The sequence below is a fragment of the Psammomys obesus genome, unplaced genomic scaffold (genome assembly GCF_907164565.1).
Source record: "Psammomys obesus unplaced genomic scaffold, mPsaObe1.curated_primary_1811, whole genome shotgun sequence".
In the NCBI taxonomy this organism is placed as follows: domain Eukaryota; kingdom Metazoa; phylum Chordata; class Mammalia; order Rodentia; family Muridae; genus Psammomys; species Psammomys obesus.
In genome coordinates, this window is record NW_026591086.1 from 13,961,472 (window position 1) to 13,986,417 (window position 24,946).

Consider the following 24,946-nt stretch of genomic DNA (forward strand, 5'->3'; position numbering starts at 1 on the left):
AATGAACCAGGTTCCCTGGAAGATCAGCCAGTGCTCTCGGCCACTGGGCCCTGTTTGTTCTGTTTTAATCTAGGTGCTATATTACTCTCCTATTCTTTCTTTTCAAAAGCAGCCAACCATCAGAGGTTTTTCTTCCCTCTCTCCTCACATCTACCATGTGCATAAGCAACTAGAAAATTGATAATATTCATTTTTATTTTAAAAATGCATATATGCATATATATATTATTACTGGTCAAGTATGCTTAATTTTAAGATTAAAATATTCTATTTTATAATCTTTTGAGTTGAATATTTGATTTCATTGTTTCCATTTGGTTTATAAAGGTATTTAACGTAATACATGTTCCTTCAGCTGACTCCACGGACTTTGATGTTTTCTCATTATTGTTATTTTCTAGAAACTGCAGATTCATTTCAAATTTTTTTTTTAAGGTTAAGTTCATGTGCAGGGGTGTTTTGCCTACAGGTTTGCAAATAGGGCCCTTGGAGGTCAGAAGAGAGCACCAGCTCCCCTGAAATGTGGGATACAGGTGGTTAATAGTCACCACAAATACTGGGAAAACTGAACCCTGGTCCTTTCGAAAAGCAGTCAGTGCTCGTAAGTGCTAAGTCATCTCGCCATAATTTTATTTTGTAATTTCCATGATTCTTACAAAAAGTTGCTTATGTTCATCTTCAGTCCTGCTCCTTTTGCTGATTCGTTCTACCCATCTATGTTCTGGGTGATCAGGCCATGCCCATTCATATTTACAGATGGCACTCTGAAGTCATGCTCTGTAAGCTCTTCCAGAACATCATTTAGTAAATAACTTCAGGTGTGTGTGTGTGGGTGTGTGTTGGTTTACTAAAAATGGTCCCATAGGCTCATATATTTGGATACTTAGTCATCAGGAAGCAGTATTATTTGAGAAGGATTTGGAGGTGTGGCCTTCCTGGAGTAGGCGTGGCTTTGTTGGAGGAATTGTGTCGTTGGTGGTCGGCTTTGAGGTTTCAGACACCCATAGCAGGCTCCCTTTCGTTCTCTCTCTAGGCCTGTGGATCAGATGTAGCACTCAGCTACTGCTCCAGTGCCATGTGTATCACCAGACAGACTAGGCCATAAGCAAGAGCCCAATTAGATGCTTTTTTTTTATAAGTTGCCTAGGTCATGGTGCCTCTTCACAGCAATAGAACAGTTACTAAGACAGAAGTTGGTACCAGGAAGTGATGTATAGCTGTAATACACCTGACCACGCTAGGGTTTTGTTATGTTTGGAGGACTATGGAAGACATTGGGATTTTGGGACTAGAAAAGCAGTTGGAAGCTTTAATGGAGGCTTAAGTAGCCATACTAGCAGGCATGGAAGACAGTGCTGGGGTTATTTGAATTATGGGTACACAGCTCAGGAACTTTCAGAGGGGATGAGTATTAGCAGCTGCCATTCTCGTGATATTTTGGCAAAGAACACAGCCGCTTTTTCCCCTTGTCCTGAAAAATTTGCCAAAGACTAAATTGGAGAGTGTTAGACTAATGGCACTGACAGAGGATATTTCAAGAACGCCTAGAATCCACTGTCTCATGTGGTAATTAGTGACGAGTCTTATGCAGATCTATAATGAAAAAGAGCAAACTGGGCAAAGAGAAATACAAAATGTACTGTTTTAGGAGAAAAGGACCACCAGGGTGTGTAATGGAGCCAAGTCCTGCGCTCAAGGAGGTAAAAAGTTTAAAGAAAGCCCTGATACAGGGTGGGTTGGTATCCATGGGGGGGGGGGGCTCCTCTTCTCCTCAGAGGAGGGGGGGAAGAGGAAAGAGGGATATGATGGTGTGACTGGGAGGAGAGGGGGGAGGAGGCTGTGATCAAGCTGTAATGTGATTAAATAATTTGATTAATGAAGAAATAAAGTATATGATTGCATAAAAAAATAAAAAGGAAAAGAGAAAGAAAGAAAACCTGATGCTAATTAGAATAAAGGAAGCAGTGAACCCAGGGCAAGACCTTACCCATCTAACCTTCCAAATGGTAAAAGGAAATTAAAGAAAAGCACATAGCAATAGAGCAGTGACTAAGGCAATATGCTTTAAGCACTGTGTCTGATTGTGTGTGTGTGTATTGTGTGAGTGTGAGTGTGTAAAGGTTCCTATGTATCACTAAACATACTAATGGTTATAAAATTTAGGTGCCAACATTGTCAAGAATGAATAGAAGCATTGCATTAGCACTGACAGAGGCGAGCAGGCCTGGGAAACTCAAGACTTGCCAAAAGCAAATGGTAGATGAAATTTTAAGCAAATGGAACCTGGACCAGATCCTGTTCCAGTGATACTTTCAGCCCACAGATCTGGAAGGAAAATGTAAGATAAGGAGGAAAGAAATAACTACATAAGCCTTCAGATGAGTAAGATTTGCAATAAATGATTGAACATTATGAAGGCCAAGTTTTCTTCATGTATTTCAAATAGATGCACTCTGTAAAAGGCCATGAATCGATTCCGTTCTTTATAATGTAGTTGAAAGCCTAAATGCCAGCAACTTTGAACAAAGTTTGAGTTCTAGTCAGTTTGTGTTTTTTTTTTTTTTTTTTTTTTTTTTTTTTGAGACAGTGCTTCTCTGTGTAGCCCTAGATGTTCTGGAACTCACTCTATAGACCAGGCTGGTCCTGAACTCAGAGATCTACCTGTCTATATCTCCTAAGTAGTGGGTTTAAAGTGGTGTAACACTATGCCCAGCTCCCATCAGCCTTTTTTGAATGTAGACCAAATTGCCAGTTTGGGCCCAGCTTACTGAAAATAGGAAATGAAAATGTACAGGATGATTGAGGCACATGGAAAAGGGTAGGGAGAGTAGGAGTTAAAGAAGTAGGCCAGGGTGAAATCACCCCAGCACTTAAAACTTCAGAGCATAGGTCTTAGTCGTTGAAGGTGTGAGAAAGTCCTGACATGATGTTGAGGAACTGAAAGCAGCAGATTTGCATCTATAAACAATCAGTAATAGCAGCAAGAGGGGGGTTGATCAGAAATGACCAATGGCACAGGTAGGACACGGTGACTTGAATGGCTGTGGCATTGAGACGGGGACAGAAGTGGCTGGCACACTGAGGCAGAAATGTGGAAAAAGGAGAGGAAAAAAAAAAAGGGAAATACTCAGCCATACAGCGTACCTTCAGCTGGCAACCGTATGACTAACGCTTTCTCTTATGACACAGAACACGAGACGGAAGCAGGGGTTTTGGAGATTTGAAGATTACTTCGAGTTGCCACAGGATATGTTCCACAAGTAACTCTATAACCAAATCTAAACCTGAACTTAAACACAGAAAATAATTTAAAATTATGACTTTGTGACTATGGAGTATCAAGTACGGAAATAAAGAGCACAAGGGAATGCAACTTTAAGGCATATACTTTTTTAAAAAAGGTAACAGAAGCATTGTGAAATAAGAAGTATGTGGTATATGAAGCAAGTTTTCAGAAAATGGAAGCATGAGAAGTTTCTCTCGACACAACTGATATGCTATCATTGTGTTCAAAACAAATGTAACTTGGAAAAAGTTGCACTGGTCAGTTTCTTTTTCTTCTGTTAAGCAACGGCCCGACACACAGAATAATGCACAGCCAGCAGCAGTGGCCTCATCCTTGAAATCAAAGTAAACTTTAAAAGCAGTGACTGTAATATAAATGCACACACTTCAGCCCAGGGTTCCCGTTAGCACATCCAGTAAGCATACACACATACATACATACATACATACTATTGCAACTAAGCTTTAAACGAATTTCTACGGCAGCTCAGTGTCCAAGTGGGTTCCCTAGTAAGGGGAACAGGGACTGTCTCTGACATGAACTCAGTGGCTGGCTCTTTGATCACCTCCCCCCTGAGGGGGAACAGCCTTACCAGGCCACAGAGGAAGACAATGCAGCCAGTCCTGATGAGACCTGATAAGTTAGGGTCAGAGGGAAGGGGAGGAGGACCACCCCTATCAGTAGACTGGAGGAAAGGCATGGGAGGAGAAGAGGGAGGTAGGGTGAGATTGGGAGGGATGTGGGAGGGGGCTACAGCTGGAATACAAAGTAAATAAATTGTAATTAATAAAAAAATCAATTAATTTTAAAATTTCATTACAGTGCATCTAGTGTATGAATTCGCATTATTTAAAGATGCTAAATGCCACACTTAGCCACATACGTTTCTGTTGTGCATTTAATTTCTATATCCCTATATATATATATATATAGACATCAGCACAGTGGTAGCTGAGCAATGATTCTTTAAGGTGCTAGACTTCCATTTATTGGTGGGGTTTTCTAAGAGTTCCTACAAGAGGTAAGATACTGGATACATTATTAGTATAAATGTAGGATCCACCAAATGAAAACCAATTTCAAATCCCCCTATGAGCTATAATATGGTATAGCTTATTTGCCACTGTGCTTGTATCCCAGATTTTGAATCCATATTTATATTTTTGTCATTAGACAGTTTAAGTGTCTCAGAGTTTCCCTCTGCTTAACACACACACACAAATTCTACTTAGAGAATAGCAAATACTAGCACTACTGTAGAAGACTGAGCCAGTTGGGAGTTGCTTCGTGATTCTATTTGAATTGCAATATGTTGTGCCTAAAGGGATACAAATATTTTCATTCCTTTAAAATAGCCTTCTTTTTTGTACAAGTAAATAACAGAGAGTAACACTTATTTATCTTTACATAAGAACTACCTGTAAAACCCTGAATATTGTCTCCTAGCAGTAAGATAATTTTATTTGTTTTATAAAGCTCATCCTGTGGGTATCCACAGACACAAAGAAAACTGGATGTCTTGAAAAATTTAGCAGTTTTCTGAAATTTCGTAATGTACTACAATAAAAATTGATTCAAAAATTAAATACACAATGAATCGAAAAGCACAGGATAATAAAACATAATTTTATTTGTTTTTGGAATGCTGGAGTATATAATGCAAAGTATGGCTACCTAAATATATGGGCTTCAAACAAAACAATACACAGCGAAGAATTAGAAAAACACAGTCTGAGGAAAAGCAGCTTACAGGGTGCTACCAAATCTTTGCCAGATACACTTCAAAAGGGGGCTTGACATCTACCTAGTACACATGTATATACATGAGCTCAATGAAATGATGCTCTAGCACCAACAATACCACAAGCCTCATTTACTGACAGTTCATGTCCTGAAATGAAGAGATGGGTCTCAAAAGAATCACAAAAGCCCAAAACTATATTGAAAACCCATCCAACACCTTTAGCCAGCAGAGACATAAAAGTTAAAAAAACAAAAACAAAACAACTAAGAGTCTACCTAACCCTCGTCAGAATGGCTGCTACCAAGACAGAAGAGTGACAAAGCTGGAGAGACGGCTTAGTGGTTTAGAGCACTGGCTGCTCTTCCTGATGATCTGAGTTTGATTCCCAGCACCCACATGGTGGCTCAGAACCATCTGTAACTCCACTCTCAGGGGTCTGACATTCTCTCCTGGCCTCTCTGGGCACTGCACGCATGTGCTGCACAGACATACGTGCGGGTAAAATACTTCTACACATAAAAATAGGTGAATAAAAGAAAAAAATGCCAACAAATGCTGATGAGGATGCGGGGAAAGTCTAGCTCTTGTTTACTGTTGGTTGGAGTGTATACTCAAACAGCCATTACAGAGATCAGCATAGAGGCCTCACAAAAAAATAAACAGTGAGGATGTGAAGCTGGGAGCTGACATGTTGGGAAAATCTGGGGAAGAGTTCGAGGGGGAAATGAAGGATGGTTATGGTCATATTTCATTATAAATATGCATTAAAGCCTCAAATGAATATATTTAAAAGAAACACACCAAAACCAGAACAGCTTTATGACCCAGCTATTTCATTTTTGGGCATATACCCAAAAGACTATACTCTGTCGCAAAGATATGTAAACATATTTATTCTATTCTAGTCACAATAGCAAGGATTTGGAATTAGCCTATATGTTCATCAACAAATGAATATATAACAAAAATAAGAGTACATACACACAATATATTATTTAGCCACATGGAATTATCAAATTTGTGGGAAAATTGATGGATCTGGAATTATTATGTTGAACAAAATTATCCAGACTCAGAGTAACAAATACTGCATACTCTCTCTCACATACAAATCCTAACCTTTAATGTTTATATAAACAAGCACATATATATGTATGTGCACATATATGTATATTTGTGGGTATAAGTGTGGATATACATGTTGAAACTAGAAAAGGGAAGAAGGGGACTGAACAAGGGAGGGGTACAGGAAAACATCAGATGGGAAAGAGGGGCTACTGAGGTGAAAGGGCACACGAGGGGACAAGGAGAGGGAGAGAGAAGGATCAGCAAAAATACGATGTTTGAAAATACCATAATGAAACCTAGTATTTTATAAGGCAATTAAAAATATATATTTAAAAGGAAATATTTATGACTCCTACTGCACTTGTTTCAATTGGAAAATTTGTCTTCATTTCGATTCACTGTGCTTAGCTCCAGCCTTGAAAGAAGCTGGCATCTACCAAATACTGAACTGACCAGACATGATCTTGATTCATAGATAAATACAGAGAGCACTCTTTAGGAATAACATCACACTGATTATGTCATCAGCTGTATAATAACTAAACCAAGATCATTGGGCTTTGGATAACTGAAAGCATATGCCCTGAAGATGAATTCTCTTTTGTAATCTTCTTGGTTTTATATAAATCAAGAAGCTGAAGTTTTCCTTTGCAGTTAGTGTGGAAGGACCATTTATGCAAAATTCCAGTCAAGAACCTGTAAAATACACAAAAATAAAACATGAGCTCCTAACTAGCTCTCTTAGAACATCGAGGCAAAAATCATAAAGTACATTAAAATGTTTTTGTACACTAAAAACTAAAGACATTGTAAAGAGTGTGTATACACGCACACATACACACACACACACCAATTGAGATAAACTGTAGAAAAAACTTGAGTATGTGCCAAGGGGTCACTGCTAAATCATTATCATGGAATTGTTTGCAGAAGTCTAAAATGACTCTCTTTCTGCAAACATTTCACGGCAGCACCAACACCTCCGTTTCTGTCTCGTCAGCATCTGTCATCGCTCGGCAATGCTCAGTAGATGAGGAGGGTACCGCACGCGCTACACAACATGAAGGATGCACTGAGTCAGAGACAATGACTCGGTAGGAAAGGGTCTTGCCACCAACCTTACACACCTGAGCTGGCACTCGAAGCCATGGAGTGGTGGAAGAGAACAGACTTCTGCAAGTTGTGCTCTGCCGCCACACATGTACATTCCATGGCTGCCCATGCGTGTGCGCATGCACGTGCACACGAATACACACACACACACACACACACACACACACACACACACACACACACGCATTACAAAATAGAACTTTTAAAAAGATTTACTATCGCCAGGTACGACGGTACACGCCTATAATCCCAGCACTCAGGGAAGCAGAGGCAGGAGGATCTCTTTGAGTTTGAGCCCAGCCTGGTCTACAGAGTTCAGGACAGCCCAAGTTACACAGAGAAACCCTGTCTCAAAAAACAAAACAAACAAAAAGTTTTACTATTTATCCCTTTAAAGACAAAATCCAACTGTACCATATATGGCAAAAGTTAGTGTATTGAAAAGTTAATTTATATATTCTGAATTTCTCATTCTATAATTTATAATCTTTTTTCCTTTTTTAGTTTTATTACAATTTATTCACTTTGTATCCCAGCTGTAGCCCCCTCCTTCATCCCCTCTCAATCCCGCCCTCCCTCCCTCTTCTCCCATACCCCTCTCCCAGTCCACTGAGTTTTTATTATATTTTTAATATTTAACTTTAAATATGGTAATATATATTTTGATCATAGTATTCCTGCAACTTCCCCAGATTATCTTCCCCCCACCCAACCCAAATTTAAGTTTTCTCATAAAAGAAACAAAAACTCAATACAAAAACCCCCAAATACAAGAAAACAAAATAACACCATTATCAAGAAAACAAACAAACAAAAACACAATATAGTCTAACTAAATAAAAGCACACAGAAAAATCCTATGAAGTCTAATTATATGACTGTTAAGTACTCCTGAATATGAGGCCTGTCCTGCAATAGTTGATATACCCAGTGTTACTACATTGGAGAAAATGAATTTTCCCTCTCCCAGCAGGTGTAAGAAGCAGTTTAGTTGTTAACCTTTACCCTAGTGTCTAGGTTTTCATTCATTCATTCATTTTTTAACAATACAACAAAATAAAATATAATAAGATAAAATAACAACTATCACATCAAAGCCAGACAAGACAGACCAGGAGGAAAAGAGCCAAGAGAGGACACAGAGTCAGAGACCCACTCATTTGTATGCTCCAGAATCCCATAAAAACACTAAGCTGGAAGCCATAATGTATAGAAGACCTTGTTCAGACCTGTGCGGTCCCTGTGCATGCTGCTTCACTTTCTGAGTCCATATGAGCTTACACTTTTTCCACCTTCTCTTCCCTGGGCTTCCCTGAACACTGGGGGGGGGGGGGGTTGGATGGAGACATCCCATTTAGGGCTGAGCGTTCCAGGTCTCTCACTCTGGGTGATGTCTGGCTGTGGTCTCCGTATTTGTTCCCATCTGCTACAGGAGGAAGTTTCTCTGAGGAGAGCTAAATAAGGAACTGTTCTATGAGTATAGCTGAATATGACTAGGAGTTGTCATTTCATCACTTTTTTTCTTTTTTTAGACCAGAATTACTTGGTTTTACCCTATGTCCTTGAACTATCTAGTCTCAGGTTCTTGGTCACCCAAGCAGTATCAGGTTTGGTTCCATCTCATGGAGTGGGTCTTACGTCAGATCAGTTACTGGTTGGTTACTAGCAAAAGCTCTGTGCCACCACTGCACTAGCTTATCTTGCAGACAAGATAGAGAAGGGTGGCTGTCTTGGTGTTTATCTTTCTTTTTGAGAGCATGCAGAATATGTTCTCATGCCAAAGACACTGGAATGTAGGGGTAAAGGCTCTCTCTATGGAGGCACGTATTTGACATCTCAGTTCTTAATGAGTTGTGTGGGTGTTGTCTTCAACAATGGGGCCTTGCTGTCAGCTTGTGGAGAGCAACCTAAAGTCTTGGCAACAGCCTGGGTTGTTTAGGGATTCCTGTGGGGCTCCTGTGGCCAACAAGCCAATTAGCTGTAACCCAATCCCAGTATGGAAAGCTTCATTTGGTGACAAGAGATGGCTATGGGGACTCTCTCCCTCCCATTATTTGTTGAGTTAATTTAGATTGCCTCTGTACATGCACATATTTTATTAAGTTTCTACTATATTAGGTTTCCATATCTATCCCTCAAACCCCCCTCATTTTAGCTCTCTTCCTGTATTCCCTGGCACAACCCTCTCCTCTCCCCACTTGATCCTCACATTCCACACCCCCACCTCATCCATAGCTCTGCTCTATTTCCCTTTCTTACCGAGATCTGCTTTCTCTATCCCTTTATACTTGCCTACCCTCTGTGGGTCTACAGATTGTAGCTTGCTTATCGTTGCCTTCATAGCTAATATAAACATATAAGCAAATACATACCATATTTGTCTTTCTGCGTCTGAGATACCTCACTCAGGATAATTTTTTCTTATATTTACGGTTGTGAGCCTAGCCTTTAACAGCTGAGCCATCTCTCCAGCCCAGGATGATTTTTCCTAATCTCATCCATTTGTCAGCCAATTTCATGATGTCTTTCTTTTAAACATCTGAGTAAAACTCCATTGTGTAAATAGACCACATATTCTTTAAACATTCTTCTGTTGTGGGAGATCTAGATTGTTTCAAATTTTTGGCTGTTATAAACAGAACAGCAATGACCATGGCTGAGCAGGTGTCCCTGTGGTAGAATGAAGCGTCCAAGAGTGGTATAGCTGAATCTTGAGGTATACTGATTCCCATCTTTCTGAGGAACTGCCATATTGATTTCCATAGTGCTTATATAAATTTGCATTCCCACTAGCAATGAAGGAATGTTCCCTTTGCTCTACATCATCACCAGCACGAGCTGTCACTTGTATTATGGATCTTAGGCATTCTGATAAGTGTAAAATAGAATCTTAAAGTGGTTTTGATTTGCATTTTTCTGATGACTAAGGATGTTAAACATTTATTTATATTTTTATCAACCATTTGAGTTTCCTCTACTGGAAATTATCTGTTTATATCTGTAACCCATTTTAGTTGGGTTATTTGGTTTTTATAAATCAATTTTTTGAGTTCTTTATATATTTTAGATATTAGTCCTCTATCAGACGTGGAGTTGGTGAAATCTTTTCACATTCTGCAGGCTGCCACTTTGTTTAAATGACGGAGTCCTTTGCCATGCAGAAGTTTCTCAATTTTGTGAGGTCCCATTATTAATTGTTGATCTTAGTACCTGTGCTAATGGTGTTCTGTTCAGAAAGTCTTTTCCTGTACTAATAAGTTCAAGCCTGTTCCCCACTTGCTCTTCTATCAGGCTCAGTGTACCTGGTTTTATGTTGAGGTATTTGATCCATTTGCAGTGGATTTTTGTGCAGGGTCATAAGTATGGATCTATTTTGATTTTTCTACATGTGGCCATACAGTATGATCAACAGCATTTGTTGAAGATGTTGTCTTCTTTTTTCCCAGTGTGTATTTCTGGAATATACACTGTTTATGAAAAACCAGATTTTCATAGGTGTGTAGATTTATGCCTGGGTCTTCTTTGATTCCATTGATCAAGGTGTCTTTTTTATGCTAAAACCATGTGGTTTTAAGTATTCAAACTTTGTAGTATAACTTGAAATCCAAAATGGTGACAGCTCCAGAAATTCTTTTATTATTCAGGATTGGTTTAGCATTCCTGTTTTATTGTGTGTGTGTGTGTGTGTGTGTGTGTGTGTGTGTGTGTGTGTATGTGTATATGTGTGTGTGTTTCCACATGAAGCTGAACATTATCCTTTCAGTATCTGTAAAAGGTTATGTTGGAATTTTGATAGGGATTTCACTCAATCTGCAGGTTGGTTTTGGTAGGATTACCATTTTTAAACTATTAATCCATTTTTTCATAAAACAATAATGAAAGGTATAAAGATGTTATAAGATAACATACATAGATCAAGTACACAGCAGAGACAAAGACTTTTTCATATAGGATATTTAAAAGACCAAATTACTTTGAAACTTTTAGCATAAACCTGCCTAACTATTATTCACAAACTAGGAAAATAAATGAATATTATTTCCTATAGAGTATGTTGCTGAAAGTGAACTTTTCTATGCTCTCTTGTCACTTAAAAATTAAAACTTGAGCTGGGCAGTGATGTTGCATGCCTTTAATACCAGCACTTGGGAGGCAGAGACAGGTGGATCTCTGAGTTCAGGGCCAGCCTATTCTATACAGCAGTTCCAGGACAGCCACAACTACACAGAGAAATCCTGCCTCTAAAACCCAAACAACAAACAAACAAAAAAATTAAATAAAATTAAGACTTGGTTATTCTTATAGGAAGAAAGGAATGCTGCTAAGTTACTTTTTCCACTAAGGCAGGAAAGGCTGAAAGGAGGAGCAGAGTGGAGGGGAGTTGGGAAGGGGATATGGAAAGAGACTGAAGAGGGAGAAACACTATAGAAGAGGCTGTGTACCTCATTCTCTAATGCATATGAAGCCAATCTGTGTGCCAAAGTTAAGACCATCTCGGACATGGGAAAAAAACTTCTCAGGATGGCAGGATGTGCAGAGGTCAAGCTCTTCCTTCTGCTCTTGAATATTCTGTGGAAGAATTCCACCTCGTTCTAGAAGAATCCTTAGAATAAAGATTTTTCAAAAGATAGTAAGGGTTTATCTTACTGTGAGTAAAAGCAACATGAAAAAGGTATTTCTACTTGTGTGGAAGAGTTCCAGGGAAGACCTTAGAATGACAGAAATGGTTATTCACTCCACAGCAGGGGTTAGCCAGCGAACGGTAGCTTTTATTACCATGTATCACCAAAGCTCAAATATGAGCTGCACAGTGTTCCACACTGCCCTGCAGACATGTGCTAGTTCTGGAATGGCATGAGAAAAATTAAATGGCTGTTTGGGAAGAAACTTACCAAGTTTCAGAGTATTTGTGTACAAAACTCATTTGGTTCAGGCAGAGCATACTTTTTAATCATCTAATATTCCCATCTTTTTTTCTATTTACTATACTTTTTACAGAAAATTTTCTTCATAAATATTCTGATAAAAAATATGAGTAAAAATTTGTGACATTATTTCATAAGTCACATTTAAGAAACAATCCCAATTTATTGAATCCTTTCTACCCATGTGATGAAAGAGGCAGGGTCTGGGTATCGGTTTTGCTGACTGGAATAGAAACAATTCAATTCAGAGACCTGTTTCCTTTTATAGGAATGATATTTTTTAACAGAGATTAAAAAGCAAATTCATGTATTCAAAAAGTATAAGACCACAAATTCTTACATGTAGTTACCTATTTATACTACCTAATATTTTATAAATGTTTTTTAGTTAATTAGACAATAAGAATACTTTCAAAGTATCGACTTTCTTATAGTTTCTATTTCCTAGGAGAACTGACCGAAGCAATAGCTGTGAGGTACGTATTAGCCATTCTATATAAAGTTTAAGTACTTTTCTGTAGAGATTAACTTGTAATTTACTAAGAAACTATTAACTGTAACAGTCATGAAATTATCTGTGATACAAAGGTGAGAATAGATGCCTTATTTAAAATGGGTTTTTCCATGTGTGTGCATGTCAACCCCTTAAATGTTTGCTACCTGAATTGTCTGGAAAGTTAGTGACTGCTCTATGAAGTGATTTTCATCTCAGAAACAATAAGCAATAATGAAACTTTTAGCACCACATTGAAATCAAATATACCTGGTGGCTTTTCGGATGTCAACATAGGGATGAGGTGAGTCAAACTGTCGCACACATGAAGGATGAAGGTTATGAAATGATACTGCTGATTCTTTGGGCAGAGTGAAACAGCAAGGTCCTACTGATGGTCCCAGAACAACAATAATGTCTTCCAAATTACAGCCATATTCTGCTATCATAGCATTTACAGTGGCCATCGCTACACCCAACAAAGTACCTTTCCAGCCTGATAAATGGGAAGAAAAGAGGACAAGAGAAATTAAGAAGGTAGAATTTCAACTGCTTTAATGTCTCAGTGAAAAATTAACAGCTGTGGTTTATCTATTCAAAGTCCAGGTGTAATAGATGAACCACAAACATAACAACCCCATTAAAGTATGGGCTTTAACAGTAGGTGCAGCATGCAAGGCTCCTTACAGAACTAAGAACTGGTAGGCATTTCTTTTTCTCCTCTCTTTCCTATTGACTAGGGCAATGAAGCATATAAAAAATGTAACATTTAAACCACTTAAAGCCTACAACTCAGTATTAACATTTGCAGTGTTCAATTTCTCAAATTCTTTCATGTTGCAAATTTGAAACTATATTAACAAACAGAAACATCTCATTTCTCACTTCCTACAATTTCCTTATTGTTGTGTATGAATTTGATCACTCTGCATACTTCGTGTGAAGGGTATCGTATTGAATTTGTCTTTCTGTGACTGGCTTATTGTACCAAGTATGAAATCTAGAAGGTTCATCTGTATTGCAGCATGTGTCAGAATTTATTATTATTATTATTTTTTTAAGACAAATACAGGATAACCATACTATAATCCACAGGGCTTAAGGAGCTAATTAACAAAGAGGACCTTAGGGAGGATGTTTAATTCTCATCCAGAAGGGAAAATAGAATAGACACCTATTGTGGCTGAAGAGAGGGAACAGGAAGGAACCTTCCATAGCTGTCCTCTGAAAAACTCCACCCAGCAGAGGATTAAAGCAGATGCTGAGACTCACAGCCAAACTTTGGGCAGAGTGCAGGGAGTCTCATGGAAGATGGAGGTGACAGAAGGACCTAGAGAGGAAGGAGCTCTATAAGAAGACCAACAGAGCCAACTAATCTGGGCCCAGAAGTTCCTGCAAAAACTGATGCACCAACCAAGTACCATACATGGAGAGGACGTAGGCCTCAAAAACCTAGGCAGATAGGCAGATAGTTAAGTCTCCATGTGGGTTCCCTAGTAAGAGGAGCAGTGGTTGTCTGACACGAACTCTGTTGTCTGCTCTTCGATCACTTCCCCCTAGTAAGGTGGCCTGGTTCAAGGTGGCCTTACCAGGCCACAGAGGAAGAGGATACAGGCGGTCCTGAAAAGACTTGATAGTATAGGGTCAGTTGGTAAGGGACCAGGGCTCCCCCTTTCTGAGGACTAGGGGACTGGAATGGGGGGAAGAGGAAGGGTGGGACAGGGAGAAGATGAGAAAGGGGACTATGATCAGGATGTAAAGTGAATAAATTAATGACAAAAATTAGCAAAGATGGTAAGAAGATATTATATATCTTATCACATCACATTTTGCTCTGTACGTTTGTCACTGTGCACTTAGGTTGTCTGCACTTCATGGATCTTATAAATCAGGATGCTATACATATAGCCATGAGGCCTTTTGGACATAGAGTCAGAGCCATAATTGCTAGATCTTACCGCAATTCAACTTTGAACTTTTTAAGGAATCGCCATACTTTTTTATTTTTAAACTTGATGCAGGGGCTTGCTATGAAGTTGGAATCCACTATGTAGGTCAGGCTGGCCTCAGAGATCTGCCTGCCTCTGCCTCTGCCTCACAAGTACTGGGATTAAAGTGCCACCATACCATTTTTCATAGTGACTTTTTATATCTTTTATACTCATCATTCCTGGAAAGTTTTATCTTAAATAGTTGCTACCCTAATGTACGCATGATAAACTTGTGATTTTGACTTACATTTCTTTATTTATGACTGATGTTGACTAAATTTTCTTATGCTTCTTAGCTACTTGTAAATAAAATCCTATTCCTTAGCTTCTGATCTTCCTGCCTCTACCTCCTAAGTGCTGGGATTGTAGGTATGTGTCACCATACCAGGTTGTTATGATACTAGATATTGAACGTTGTCAAGCATGCCAAGAAAGCACTCTACCTATGGAATTATATCCCCAATCCCTTTACCAATGTTTAAACCCAGTTGTTTTACTGTAGAATTTCAAGTGTTGTTTTAGTTAACCCCTTACTAGATATAATGGTTTGCAAATAATTTCTGCCATTGTGTGAATTTCCTCTCTATCCTACTGATTATCCTTTGATGTATAAGTATTTTACATTTTAATGAAGTTCAATTTACCTGTCTTTAAATTCATTTTTTGTTTTTTTCTCCTTTGGATACTGAAAAAATTTATTACCTTAATCCAAAGACATGAATACTTACAGTGTTGATTTTTTTCCCCTACAAATTTTATAATTTTTGCCTCTTACAATTTAGGTCAATGATCTATTCTGACCTAATATCTCTCTCTCTCTCTCTCTCTCTCTCTTGTTTTGTTTTTCAAGACAGGGTTTCTTTCTGTAGTCTTGGCTGTTCTGGATTTGGCTGTCCTAGAATGTCTTTGTAAACCAATCTGGCCTTGGACTCACAGAGATCCACTTGCCTCTACCTCCCTGAGCACTGGCATTAAAGGCATGTGCCACTGTTCCGGGCTCTAATTTTTCTAATGTTGTTATGGTAAGGGCCAGAATCCTTTTTTTGATTGCAGATGTATGTTTTTCCCTGCTCCACTGGTTGAAGATACCATTCTTTCCTCTTTGAATAACTGATTTGGCATCTTTGTTATAAAGCTTTCGAGCATAGGTCAGGGCTTATTTGTAACTTATGGGCTATCTATCCTATTTTCTTGATTTATATGTTATTTTTAATACTAGTGTTATATTGTTTTCAATATTATAGCTTTGAAATTAGTTTTAGAATTAGAGACTATGAAATGTCCAAGTTCAATCTTCTTCACAAGATTGTTTTGAGTATCCAGAGACCCTTGAAGTTACAAACGTAATTTAGGGTTGATTTGATTTTCTTTTTTTTTTTTTTTTCTTCCTGTAAAAAAATGGCATTGGAGATTTTGTGGGATTGCAGCACATCTGTAGACAACTTTTGGTAATGTTTACATCTTAATGATATTGTCTTCTACTTCACCACATGGGACCTCTAATTATACAACGCTTTTTTAACTTCTCCTAGTGGTGTTTTAGAGTCTTATAAGCTCTCTATTTTTCACACTAAAATTAATCTTTTCCAACTAACAGTCTCTTTTCTCAGATTTTTCTACTATCTCTTTATTGTCCTTGGATTTCATAGTGAGTTCTAAGGTTAAGCCACTCTCTTCATTCCTGCTTCCATTTAGTTTCCTAAAATAAAACCTACAAGCATTACATTATTTTCCTTTCATTCCTTAAATCTGAGTCGAATTCAATTAACCGAGTTGGCCGCTAAAGAGTCCCCTTATGCTTTTGTTCACCATTGCATGTAAGTATCCTTCTACAACTGAACACCTGGGTAAAGAGATAAGCCACTTTAGATAAAAGAAACAGATGGTAGGAGCAATAAATATTTAAATAGTAAACTCAATTTTCCCTGGTAACTCACTGAATATACAATTATATAGAGAGGACCAAACTGAAATGCTAGGTTGCTAAGTTGGTAGATAAGATCTCAATACCAAAAAGAGAAAAAAAACAAACAAAAAACAAAACAAAAAAAACCCAAACAAACAGGAAAGTCATGTGGTAGAAAAGGGTTTAGAAAAACTATGAAAACTATGTTGCTTAAGGGATTTGTATCTCTTTGTATATCCTACATGTACCCTGATGTGGTGGGAGCCCTTGTTTTGCTTGTCCTCTCTGTAATTGCCGTACACTTTTGACTCTCTTCAAATGATGGCTTCTGCTCAAATCAAGCCCAAGCTTTTCTCAGCATTTCTCTTTGGTCTACTGGCTTTGCTTCTTCATTGTCTTACTCAGGTTAATTCACTACCTGCAGTGGCCCTTTGCCATGAAATACTGCCTTTCTTTACTTCCTTGACTAGTTTTTGTTGATACAATTAGATAGATGGACCCATGTATTCTAATCGTTTCATTGTCTAAATTACCAAAGTGCTTTTGATTACATTGTAGCAGACATTATAAAGTATAATAAAGTCTTTCTATCCAGAAAAAAAATAAAAAGAAAAGAAAAACTATGTTGAATTTTTAACGTCATGTTCTGAGACTCCTTTGAAAATGCAGGCAGTAATTTTCAGAAAAAACAAACAAACAAACCTTAGTACAGATATTTTGATGACTGTCAATACTTTCTATATACACAAGGACAGCTTTCTGCCTCAGAAACTTTCCTTTATCTTCTTACCAGCACAAACATATTCACATACATACATATAGTTTAAAATATTTTATATATTGTTATGGTAAGGGTTAGAATCCTTATTTTGCTTGTGGATGTGTGCTTTTCCCTGCTCCACTGATTGAAGATATAATTCTTTCCCTATTGAATAACTGTTTTGGCATCTTTGTTAAAAAGCTTTCAAGCATAGGTCAGAGCTTATTTGTAATTTATGGGCTGTCTATTCTATTTTGTTGACTTATATGCTATTTTTAATACTAGTGGTATATTGTTAAATTAGTCCCATAGAAGGGCGTTCAGATGAGGTGATATCCAGTAAGTAAGTAAGTAACATATTCAAGTGTATACTATTTCATGGCTAATTTAGTAATGATTTGAAGTTCATATTTCAACTTTACTTTGACTAAATCTTAGATATTTTCAGAATAAATGTTTTGAAACCTAAGAAGTAATATTTCCTTCAATTCAGAGTAAAATTTTAAAATACTTTTAACAATGTCATACAGTAAACTTGACCTCTCACCCAATTCTGTTACCTTAGCTTGGACAAAAGAAAATTATGCTACTTGACTCTTTCTTATCTAAACAGCAAAAGAGTCATATATTTACAAGTAAGATGAAATTCAAAAGATCATGTCTTATTTTACATAGGATAATAAACATTGAACAACCTAATATTATTTTTAAATTACTTTAGAAAAGAAATTCTGTGACACAATATAGCCTCCAAAAATGCCTTTATATTATCTTTAGCGAATAGTCACAGTTTAACACAGTTAGTTATTTAAACTAAATGTGGCTTTCCACTCATGGATAGAGATAAGCACGTCTTGTTTTCGTTTTTGTTGTTGTTGTTTTTTCTTACTGCCTTTACTCGTGCTGCTTTCCCTCAGTGAACTCCTCTCTATAACAAGCCTAACATTCCCATTCCCTGGTGCCCAGACTCCCAGGATTCTTGGCCAGAGGCAGCCACACCCTAGAGTGTTTTGAAAGGCATGATGGGTTGTATTACAAGGCCTATGGTTATTACACATATTCAAAACTTCAAGGACTAAAGACAATTTAATTTGCACTGCAGGGTTATTTTGCCCCAAATGTTAATAGCATATCCTTGCATAGAGATACTGACAACTTTAAAATGTAAAGATTCCTGAATATCACAGGATGGCACCTACTTAGGGAATTCTAATTCATCTGATTCATCTAATTTGACTTGAATACTCCTATCTGTTTCCATAGTAAAAGTATGAAGGCCTCATCCTACCACAGATCAATGCAGTTCACAACTTTCTAAGCCCATCAAAACATTTTAAAATCACCCTGTCTTGCAAATTAACAAAATCCTAAACAATAAATATACCTACCAGAGTGAGCCACCCCACATGCTTTTCTCACAGGATCTGCAAAGACTAGAGGTATGCAGTCGGCACCCAGAGCTGTGATGGTGACTCCTCTCTGGTTTGTGACTATTCCGTCATAAGACTCCGGCTCCTTCTTCCCCATAGTCCATACTTCACTGGCGTGGTCAGGCTAACACAAAACACGGGACAAAAATGTTCTGCAAATGAAAACTCCTCATATGTGAGCTTTCCTGAAAGTATTGGGCATGAAATTAGGTAATCATTGTATGATTATCCACTTCTACAACAGCTAAAATATCAAATAACAACTCTCTGCAGATGTTCTCACAGAAAAGGAAACTCAAGTCATGAGCATCCCCCATTAGGGATAAGTAAATCTTTGAGTAAGTCTCACAAAAGGCGAGTTTCACTTTCTCTGCAGAAATGAAATACCACATGACTGATTTTTCCCCCCCTTTTGTTAGACTCAAGTAAATTCTTGAGTTTAGAATCCTTATATAACAGATTTTCTCCTCACTTAGACCCTAGTTCTCCTTGGTCTCCACTTAAAAAGTTATGGACCTAACTTTTTTCCTGATCATTCAGGGACTTTTCTTTTATATTGAAAAGACAGTAGTGGTTTTATACTCTCAAAAGGAACTAAACTTCTAGAATCGAGGAGTTATAGATGAAATACATACACACACACCCATACGAACATTTGATCTCTAGGCTATAATGTATATAAAGTAGAGAAAAATAATTTCATCATTATCCTATAATGTTAGATGAAGTACCAGAAGCAAAAGTTAAATAGCATAAAGGTTATATAAATATAGTGACAGTGAAAACTGTCGGTATTTCAGAGGACCAAAATATGTGACAAAAGTTTACCTTTATTCGGTAAAATCTCTCCGCATTAAATCCTGCAGCATTCGCCAACCTACGAACATTTTCTTGAACAACTACTTTGGGATCTCTCCGTTTGGAGCTACTGAAAAGATTGAGTGAGCTGAGAGTTGGTATATACGATATGCCGCCTGTCCTTGTAGTAAACCCATGTATGAAGAGATCTGCTGGAAGTAAGCGGGGGGAAAAGTAAAAAGATGTTCTACCAAAGACTAAACAGTCTCCCCATCAGACCCTCCCTGGTCACTCCAACAATTATTAATCTGGTTTCTAATCCTGGCTGCACTTTGCACCTCCATGTGTTGTTACGTATTGCTGTTTGTTTTACCTTCCTTACAGGGTTGCTGCTCTTCCAAGGGTACTTCTGTTTCATCGGTCTGTCATACATAACAGCATATATAGCTCATGATAAACACTACTTATCCAAGGAGGGTTATTTGAAATTTTACTCTTCTGTCAAAATGCCCAAAGGGTTGAAGTTTCAGCATTTCTACATAAAGGATTTTCCAGGCTAGAAAAATCTTGGGTTTTGTTGCTGTTGTTGTTGAGGTTGGTTGGTTGTTTGCTTTCCTAAGGAGGGCTGGGAGATTTCCCTTAGAGTACCTTTGCACAGGGCAAATTTGTATATTAGGGGTGGCTCTGATGAAGTCATCCCTAGATGCCACTGCCCCTCAGCTCATAAAAACCCCATGTTGCAAAAGATGAACAATCCACAAAAGTCAGCAGAAAGAAGAAGAAGGAAAAAAGGAAGCGAGCCACTTCTGAGGAAAGTCTGGGTTTTCGCTGTAGTACAAACCGCAGAGAGTACAGAAGGTACCTGGGATCAAAGGTGATGTGATAATAGCCAAGTCCCCTTTCAGAGCCGGCAGGCTTCTTAGGTACGTTTCTACTTCATTCCGTACGTCTTCTGGTCCGTGACCTGTGGCCGCATCTCTTTCAGCCGTTGGTTGCAAAAGGCTATCCCTCCAAGCGACCTGTAAATCCTCAAACTCAAAATCATACACATTAGTGAAGAGTTGATCAACAAACGCCTTCAGTAGCGGTTTCCTCTGCTCAGGTGCAATCACCTTTACACGGCTCAGATTTTTTTCATCAATTTTTTGTTTAATGGTATACAGAGAGGCAGCCATGCTGGGGTTGCTGACAGTCTCAAATTCTCCCATGAGAAGCGAAAATCCATTTGCCGCCTCCAGTTCACAAAGACCCAAACCACCATCCCTTTCCTTGGTGTCTTCACTGCAACATATTATGCAAAGGAACTTGGCCTTGGGAGCGTGGTGGTGGTGAATACCATTCAGTGTCTTCAGTAAGGTCTGAGGGCAGTTTTTCGGAGAGTTCAATTTTAAACCGGAGAGATCAATCAAGACTGCTTCTGCCATCCTTCAATCAGGCGCTTTTTCTCAAAGGAGACTTTTATGACAAATCGGCTGTAAAGAGAAATTATCATAAATGACAATAAATTAAACCAGTCTTCTTACAGATACAACAGAAATCTGTGGTGGACCAAAAGGAAGTGATACCATTAATAAAAAAAAAAAAAAGTAACCAAGATAAATGTAGAGATGAGGCCAGAAAAGCTACTACCCCGTCTATCATGATAATTAAAGCAGAGTCATCTTTTCCCCATTTCGCTGGGAACATTTTTTTTTTTTTTTCCGGGAGCACCAATTCTGCTTTGTTTTCTTTATAGTACATTTTAGGTACAAAATGACTGACTGAGATCAAGTCCTGCTTTTTAATTAGAGGATGCTGTATCATTATTTCCATCACGCCTATCCGATTAGATCGCATCTCATCTGAAATACCTAGGACTCACCTTTAGGAAGTGAAGTTGAGCAGCACCAGCAAATTTCATTTGGGGCGAGGGTGGGGTTAGAGGCAGGGTTTCTTCTTGCAGCCTAGCCTGTCCTGGCACTAGCTCTGCAGACCCGCCTAGCTTTGAACTCACAGGGATCCTCCTGCCTCTGCCTCCCGAGAGCGCTGGGATTAAAGGCGTGAGCTACCACGGCATTTTTTGTTTGTTTGTTTTTAAAGATTAAAGCTGACCGTTGGGATAGGCTTCCCCCAGCATTTACTGGGCACTCCACACTCGGGATAACCACGACAGCCTTTGCAATTTGGATCAGGGGCGATTTCTGCCCGTTCGCAGATTCCGTCTCACCCTTTTGCCAGCGCTCCCAGTCCCGGCTGGAGCGCCCTTCCCCGACCCCGTGCCCCTGAATTCCTGGCGACCCCTTGCAGGCCTCTCACCCCTGAGGCCACCTAAGCCCACCCCGCCCTCCGCCCCCCGAGGGCCCTGGCGCTCCCATTCATTCTTTCTGCCCTCTGTGCAGGGCGACCTCGGAGGAGCTGGACGACCGCGCCCCGCCCCGCCCCGCCGCCCCGGACCGGCCGACGCACTCACCGCGGCGGCCCCGGCGGCCGCGAGCTGGGACGCGAGAGCCGCAGCCTCCGCGCACGAACCCGGCCGTCGGCGGGACGCCCCGCCGTCCGCCCCGCCCGCCTGCCGGGCCTCGGCCTCCCGAGGGCGTTCGCCCGGGCTCGGGTGTTCCCGCCGCGGCCGCAGAGCGGCGCCAGGCCCAGCCCCTCGCGGGGGATTCCCGCGCCGGCCGGCAGTTCCGGGTCAGCGCCCCACAGGCGCGGGAGAGGCCGAGGCCGTGAGGCGCGGGGGGCCGCGGGCGAGCGCGTCCCGGAGGTCGTCAGGGCGGAAGCGTCCTTCCCCGCGGCCCCCGTGACTCCAGCAGCATCTGCTGACCCAAGCAGCTTGGGCAACCTGTCACGTTTGCTCCGAGCGCCCAACAATCCGGGCCTCAAGTAAGGGTGCCCTGGGGGACTTTTGTGGGGGAGTGGTTTGGTTTTTTGCTTTTTGTTTAGTTAGGGGTTTTTTTTGTTTTGTTTTTTTTCTCGAGTTTCCAGTTAGTTTGTTCTCATCCCCCCACTCTCCCACCACCTTTCTGCTGATACTGTGCTTTCATTTGGGACCAACATCCTGGACTGCCCTTTCACTTGTGTTTTTTAAAGTTCCTTTTAAAAAAAAAAGGTGGCCCTTAAGAGGACAGAATGCATTCGTTCTTAGAGTGGCAATCAGATAAAAAAATTGAGGATCCTCCAGTGGTTTGATGGGTATTTATTTAAAAACCACATTATGAAAATCAGGTACTGTTGCAAATGGGAGAATAGCCAACCTTCAAAATATGAGAGAAGATAAGGGAACGCATATTTTCTGTAGACCGGGCTACGGAGGAAGGAGAGGGCCCTTAGTTTTCCTGGGTGTTCCTTTAAGTGCTGAAGAAGTGTTTCTTGAGCGAGAAGACTCGAGGGTCTCTGGGAGTTTAGAAGAGTTCTTGTAAGTATGCACCAACCTCCACTACAGACCAAGGTAACCAGCCTACACAGAACCCGTTTCAGTACGTGTGACCGCTTTGTGGGCGGAGACAACGTACAAATTTATATTTTCTCTTTTTTTTTTTAAAAAAAAGAAAATTTATTTAATTACATTTTATTCACTTTGTATCCCCCCATAAACCCCTTCCTCCTCCCCCCTCCCAATCCCACCCTCCCACCCTTTTCTTCACGCATACCCCTCCCCAAGTCAACTGATAGGGGAGATCCTCCTCTTCTTCCTTCTGATCTTAGTCTATCAGATCACATCAGGAGTGGCTGCATTGTCATCTTCTGTGGCCTGGTAAGGCTGCTCCCCCTTAGGGGGAGGTGATCAGAGAGCAGGCCAATCAGTTCATGTCAAGGGCAGTCCCTCTTCCCATTACTATGGAACCCTCTTGGACACTAAAGTGTCTTGGGCAACATCTGTGCAGGGGTTCTAGATTATCTCCATGCATGGTACTTGGTTGGAGTATGAGTCTCTGGGAAGACCCCTGTGTTCAAATTTCTGGTTCTGTTGCTCTCCTTGTGGAGTTCCTGTCCTCTCCAGATCTATTTCCCAATCTTCTTACATAAGATTCCATGCACTCTGCCCAACAGTTGGCCATAAGTCTTAACATCTGCTTTGATAGTCTGCAGGGCAGAGCCTTTCAGAGGCCCTCCGTGGAGGGTTTCTAGCTTGTTTCCTGTTTTCTTCTTCTTCTGATGTCCTTCCTCTTTGCCTTTGGGGATGGGGGTTGAGCATTTTAGTCAGGGTCCTCCCTCTTGATTAGTTTCTTTAGATGTACAGATTTTAGTAGGATTATCCTATATTACATGTCTATATGAGTGAGTATATACCGTGTGTGTCTTTCTGCTTCTGGGATAACTCACTCAGGATGATCCTTTCCAGGTCCCACCATTTACCTGCAAATTTCATGATTTCCTTATTTTTCATTGCTGAGTAATATTCCATTGTGTAGATGTATCACAATTTCTGCATCCATTCTTCAGTTGAGGGGCATCTGGGCTGTTTCCAGCTTCTGGCTATTACAAATAAAGCTAAGCAGCAAACCAAGTAATCCAATTAAAAAAATGGGGAACAGAGCTAAACAGAGAATTCTCTGTAGAGGAATATAGAATGGCAGAGAAACACTTACAGAAATGCTCAACCTCATTAGCCATTAGGGAATTGCAAATCAAAATGACCCTGAGATTTCACCTTACACCCATCAGAATGGCCAAGATGAAAAACTCGAGTGACAACACATGCTGGAGAGGCTGTGGAGAAAGGGGAACCCTCCTCCATTGCTGGTGGAATGTAAACTGGTACAACCACTCTGGAAATCAATCTGGCGCTTTCTCAGACAACTAGGAATAGCGCTTCCTCAAGATCCAGCCATACCACTCCTAGGCATATATCCAAAAGAGGCTCAAGTACAAATTTGTTTTTTCAACTGGATACTTTTAGGAAGTAATAGATGATGCACATCTGGTCAGATGTACGTGCCTTAGCATAAACTTGTTTTATGTTAAGCAAAATGATTTTTTTTTTTAATTTACAAAGCAGGTTTAGAATATTTCCCCTGTTTTCATGCATAGTATGGAGAGTTCAGATTCTTTCGTGCGACAGCGCTGGCAGAAACAAACAAAACTTGCAAAATCTCGAAGTTGTTAGGGAAGTTCTTATATTGTATTTGCATACCATTTCCTTCACCATCTGTTCTGTTTGAGCCTCGTTTTTCTTAACACTCTCACCCCTTTCTCCTACTGCTCCAGAGCCTCTCAACCCTGGTTGCACATCCAAACAAGTAGTCCTTAAAAATAACAACGTAGCTACTCCACAGCCCAGCTGCATATTGACTCAGAGTCTATTAGGAGTCAGGCTTGGGCATGCTTTGTTCTGCATTTTTGTTTTCATCTTATGGATGATTCAGATGCATAATTCATTTTACAAAAAGAAAGAAAGAAAGAAAGAAAGAAAGAAAGAAAGAAAGAAAGAAAGAAAGAAAGAAAGAAAGAAAGAA

At 39.8% G+C, this 24,946-nt stretch overlaps 2 protein-coding genes across 3 annotated transcripts in view; one reads left to right on the forward strand and one right to left on the reverse strand.

The window, feature by feature from the left end:
• Window positions 1-4,891: 4,891 nt before the first annotated feature.
• On the reverse strand, window positions 4,892-22,350 carry Lacc1 (laccase domain containing 1). Of its 2 annotated transcripts, none has more exons than XM_055609517.1 (7): window positions 21,964-22,350; window positions 20,377-20,986; window positions 19,545-19,726; window positions 18,675-18,840; window positions 12,900-13,125; window positions 11,654-11,814; window positions 4,892-6,794 (listed from the first exon to the last, which is right to left on the reverse strand). In XM_055609517.1, the coding sequence occupies exons 2-6, from the start codon at window positions 20,936-20,938 to the stop codon at window positions 11,655-11,657; spliced, it is 1,296 nt and encodes a 431-aa protein (XP_055465492.1). In that variant the 5' UTR covers window positions 20,939-20,986; window positions 21,964-22,350; the 3' UTR covers window positions 4,892-6,794; window position 11,654. The 2 variants fall into 2 exon arrangements, with proteins under 2 accessions (XP_055465492.1, XP_055465493.1); XM_055609518.1 differs by having other exon boundaries at window positions 19,545-19,723; window positions 21,964-22,348.
• Window positions 22,308-24,946, forward strand: part of Ccdc122 (coiled-coil domain containing 122) — a 55,622-nt gene continuing 52,983 nt past the window's right edge. The window contains exon 1 of the mRNA XM_055609519.1: window positions 22,308-22,373. The gene's annotated coding sequence lies outside the window, so the exon portion shown is untranslated. The remainder of the gene's footprint in view (window positions 22,374-24,946) is intronic.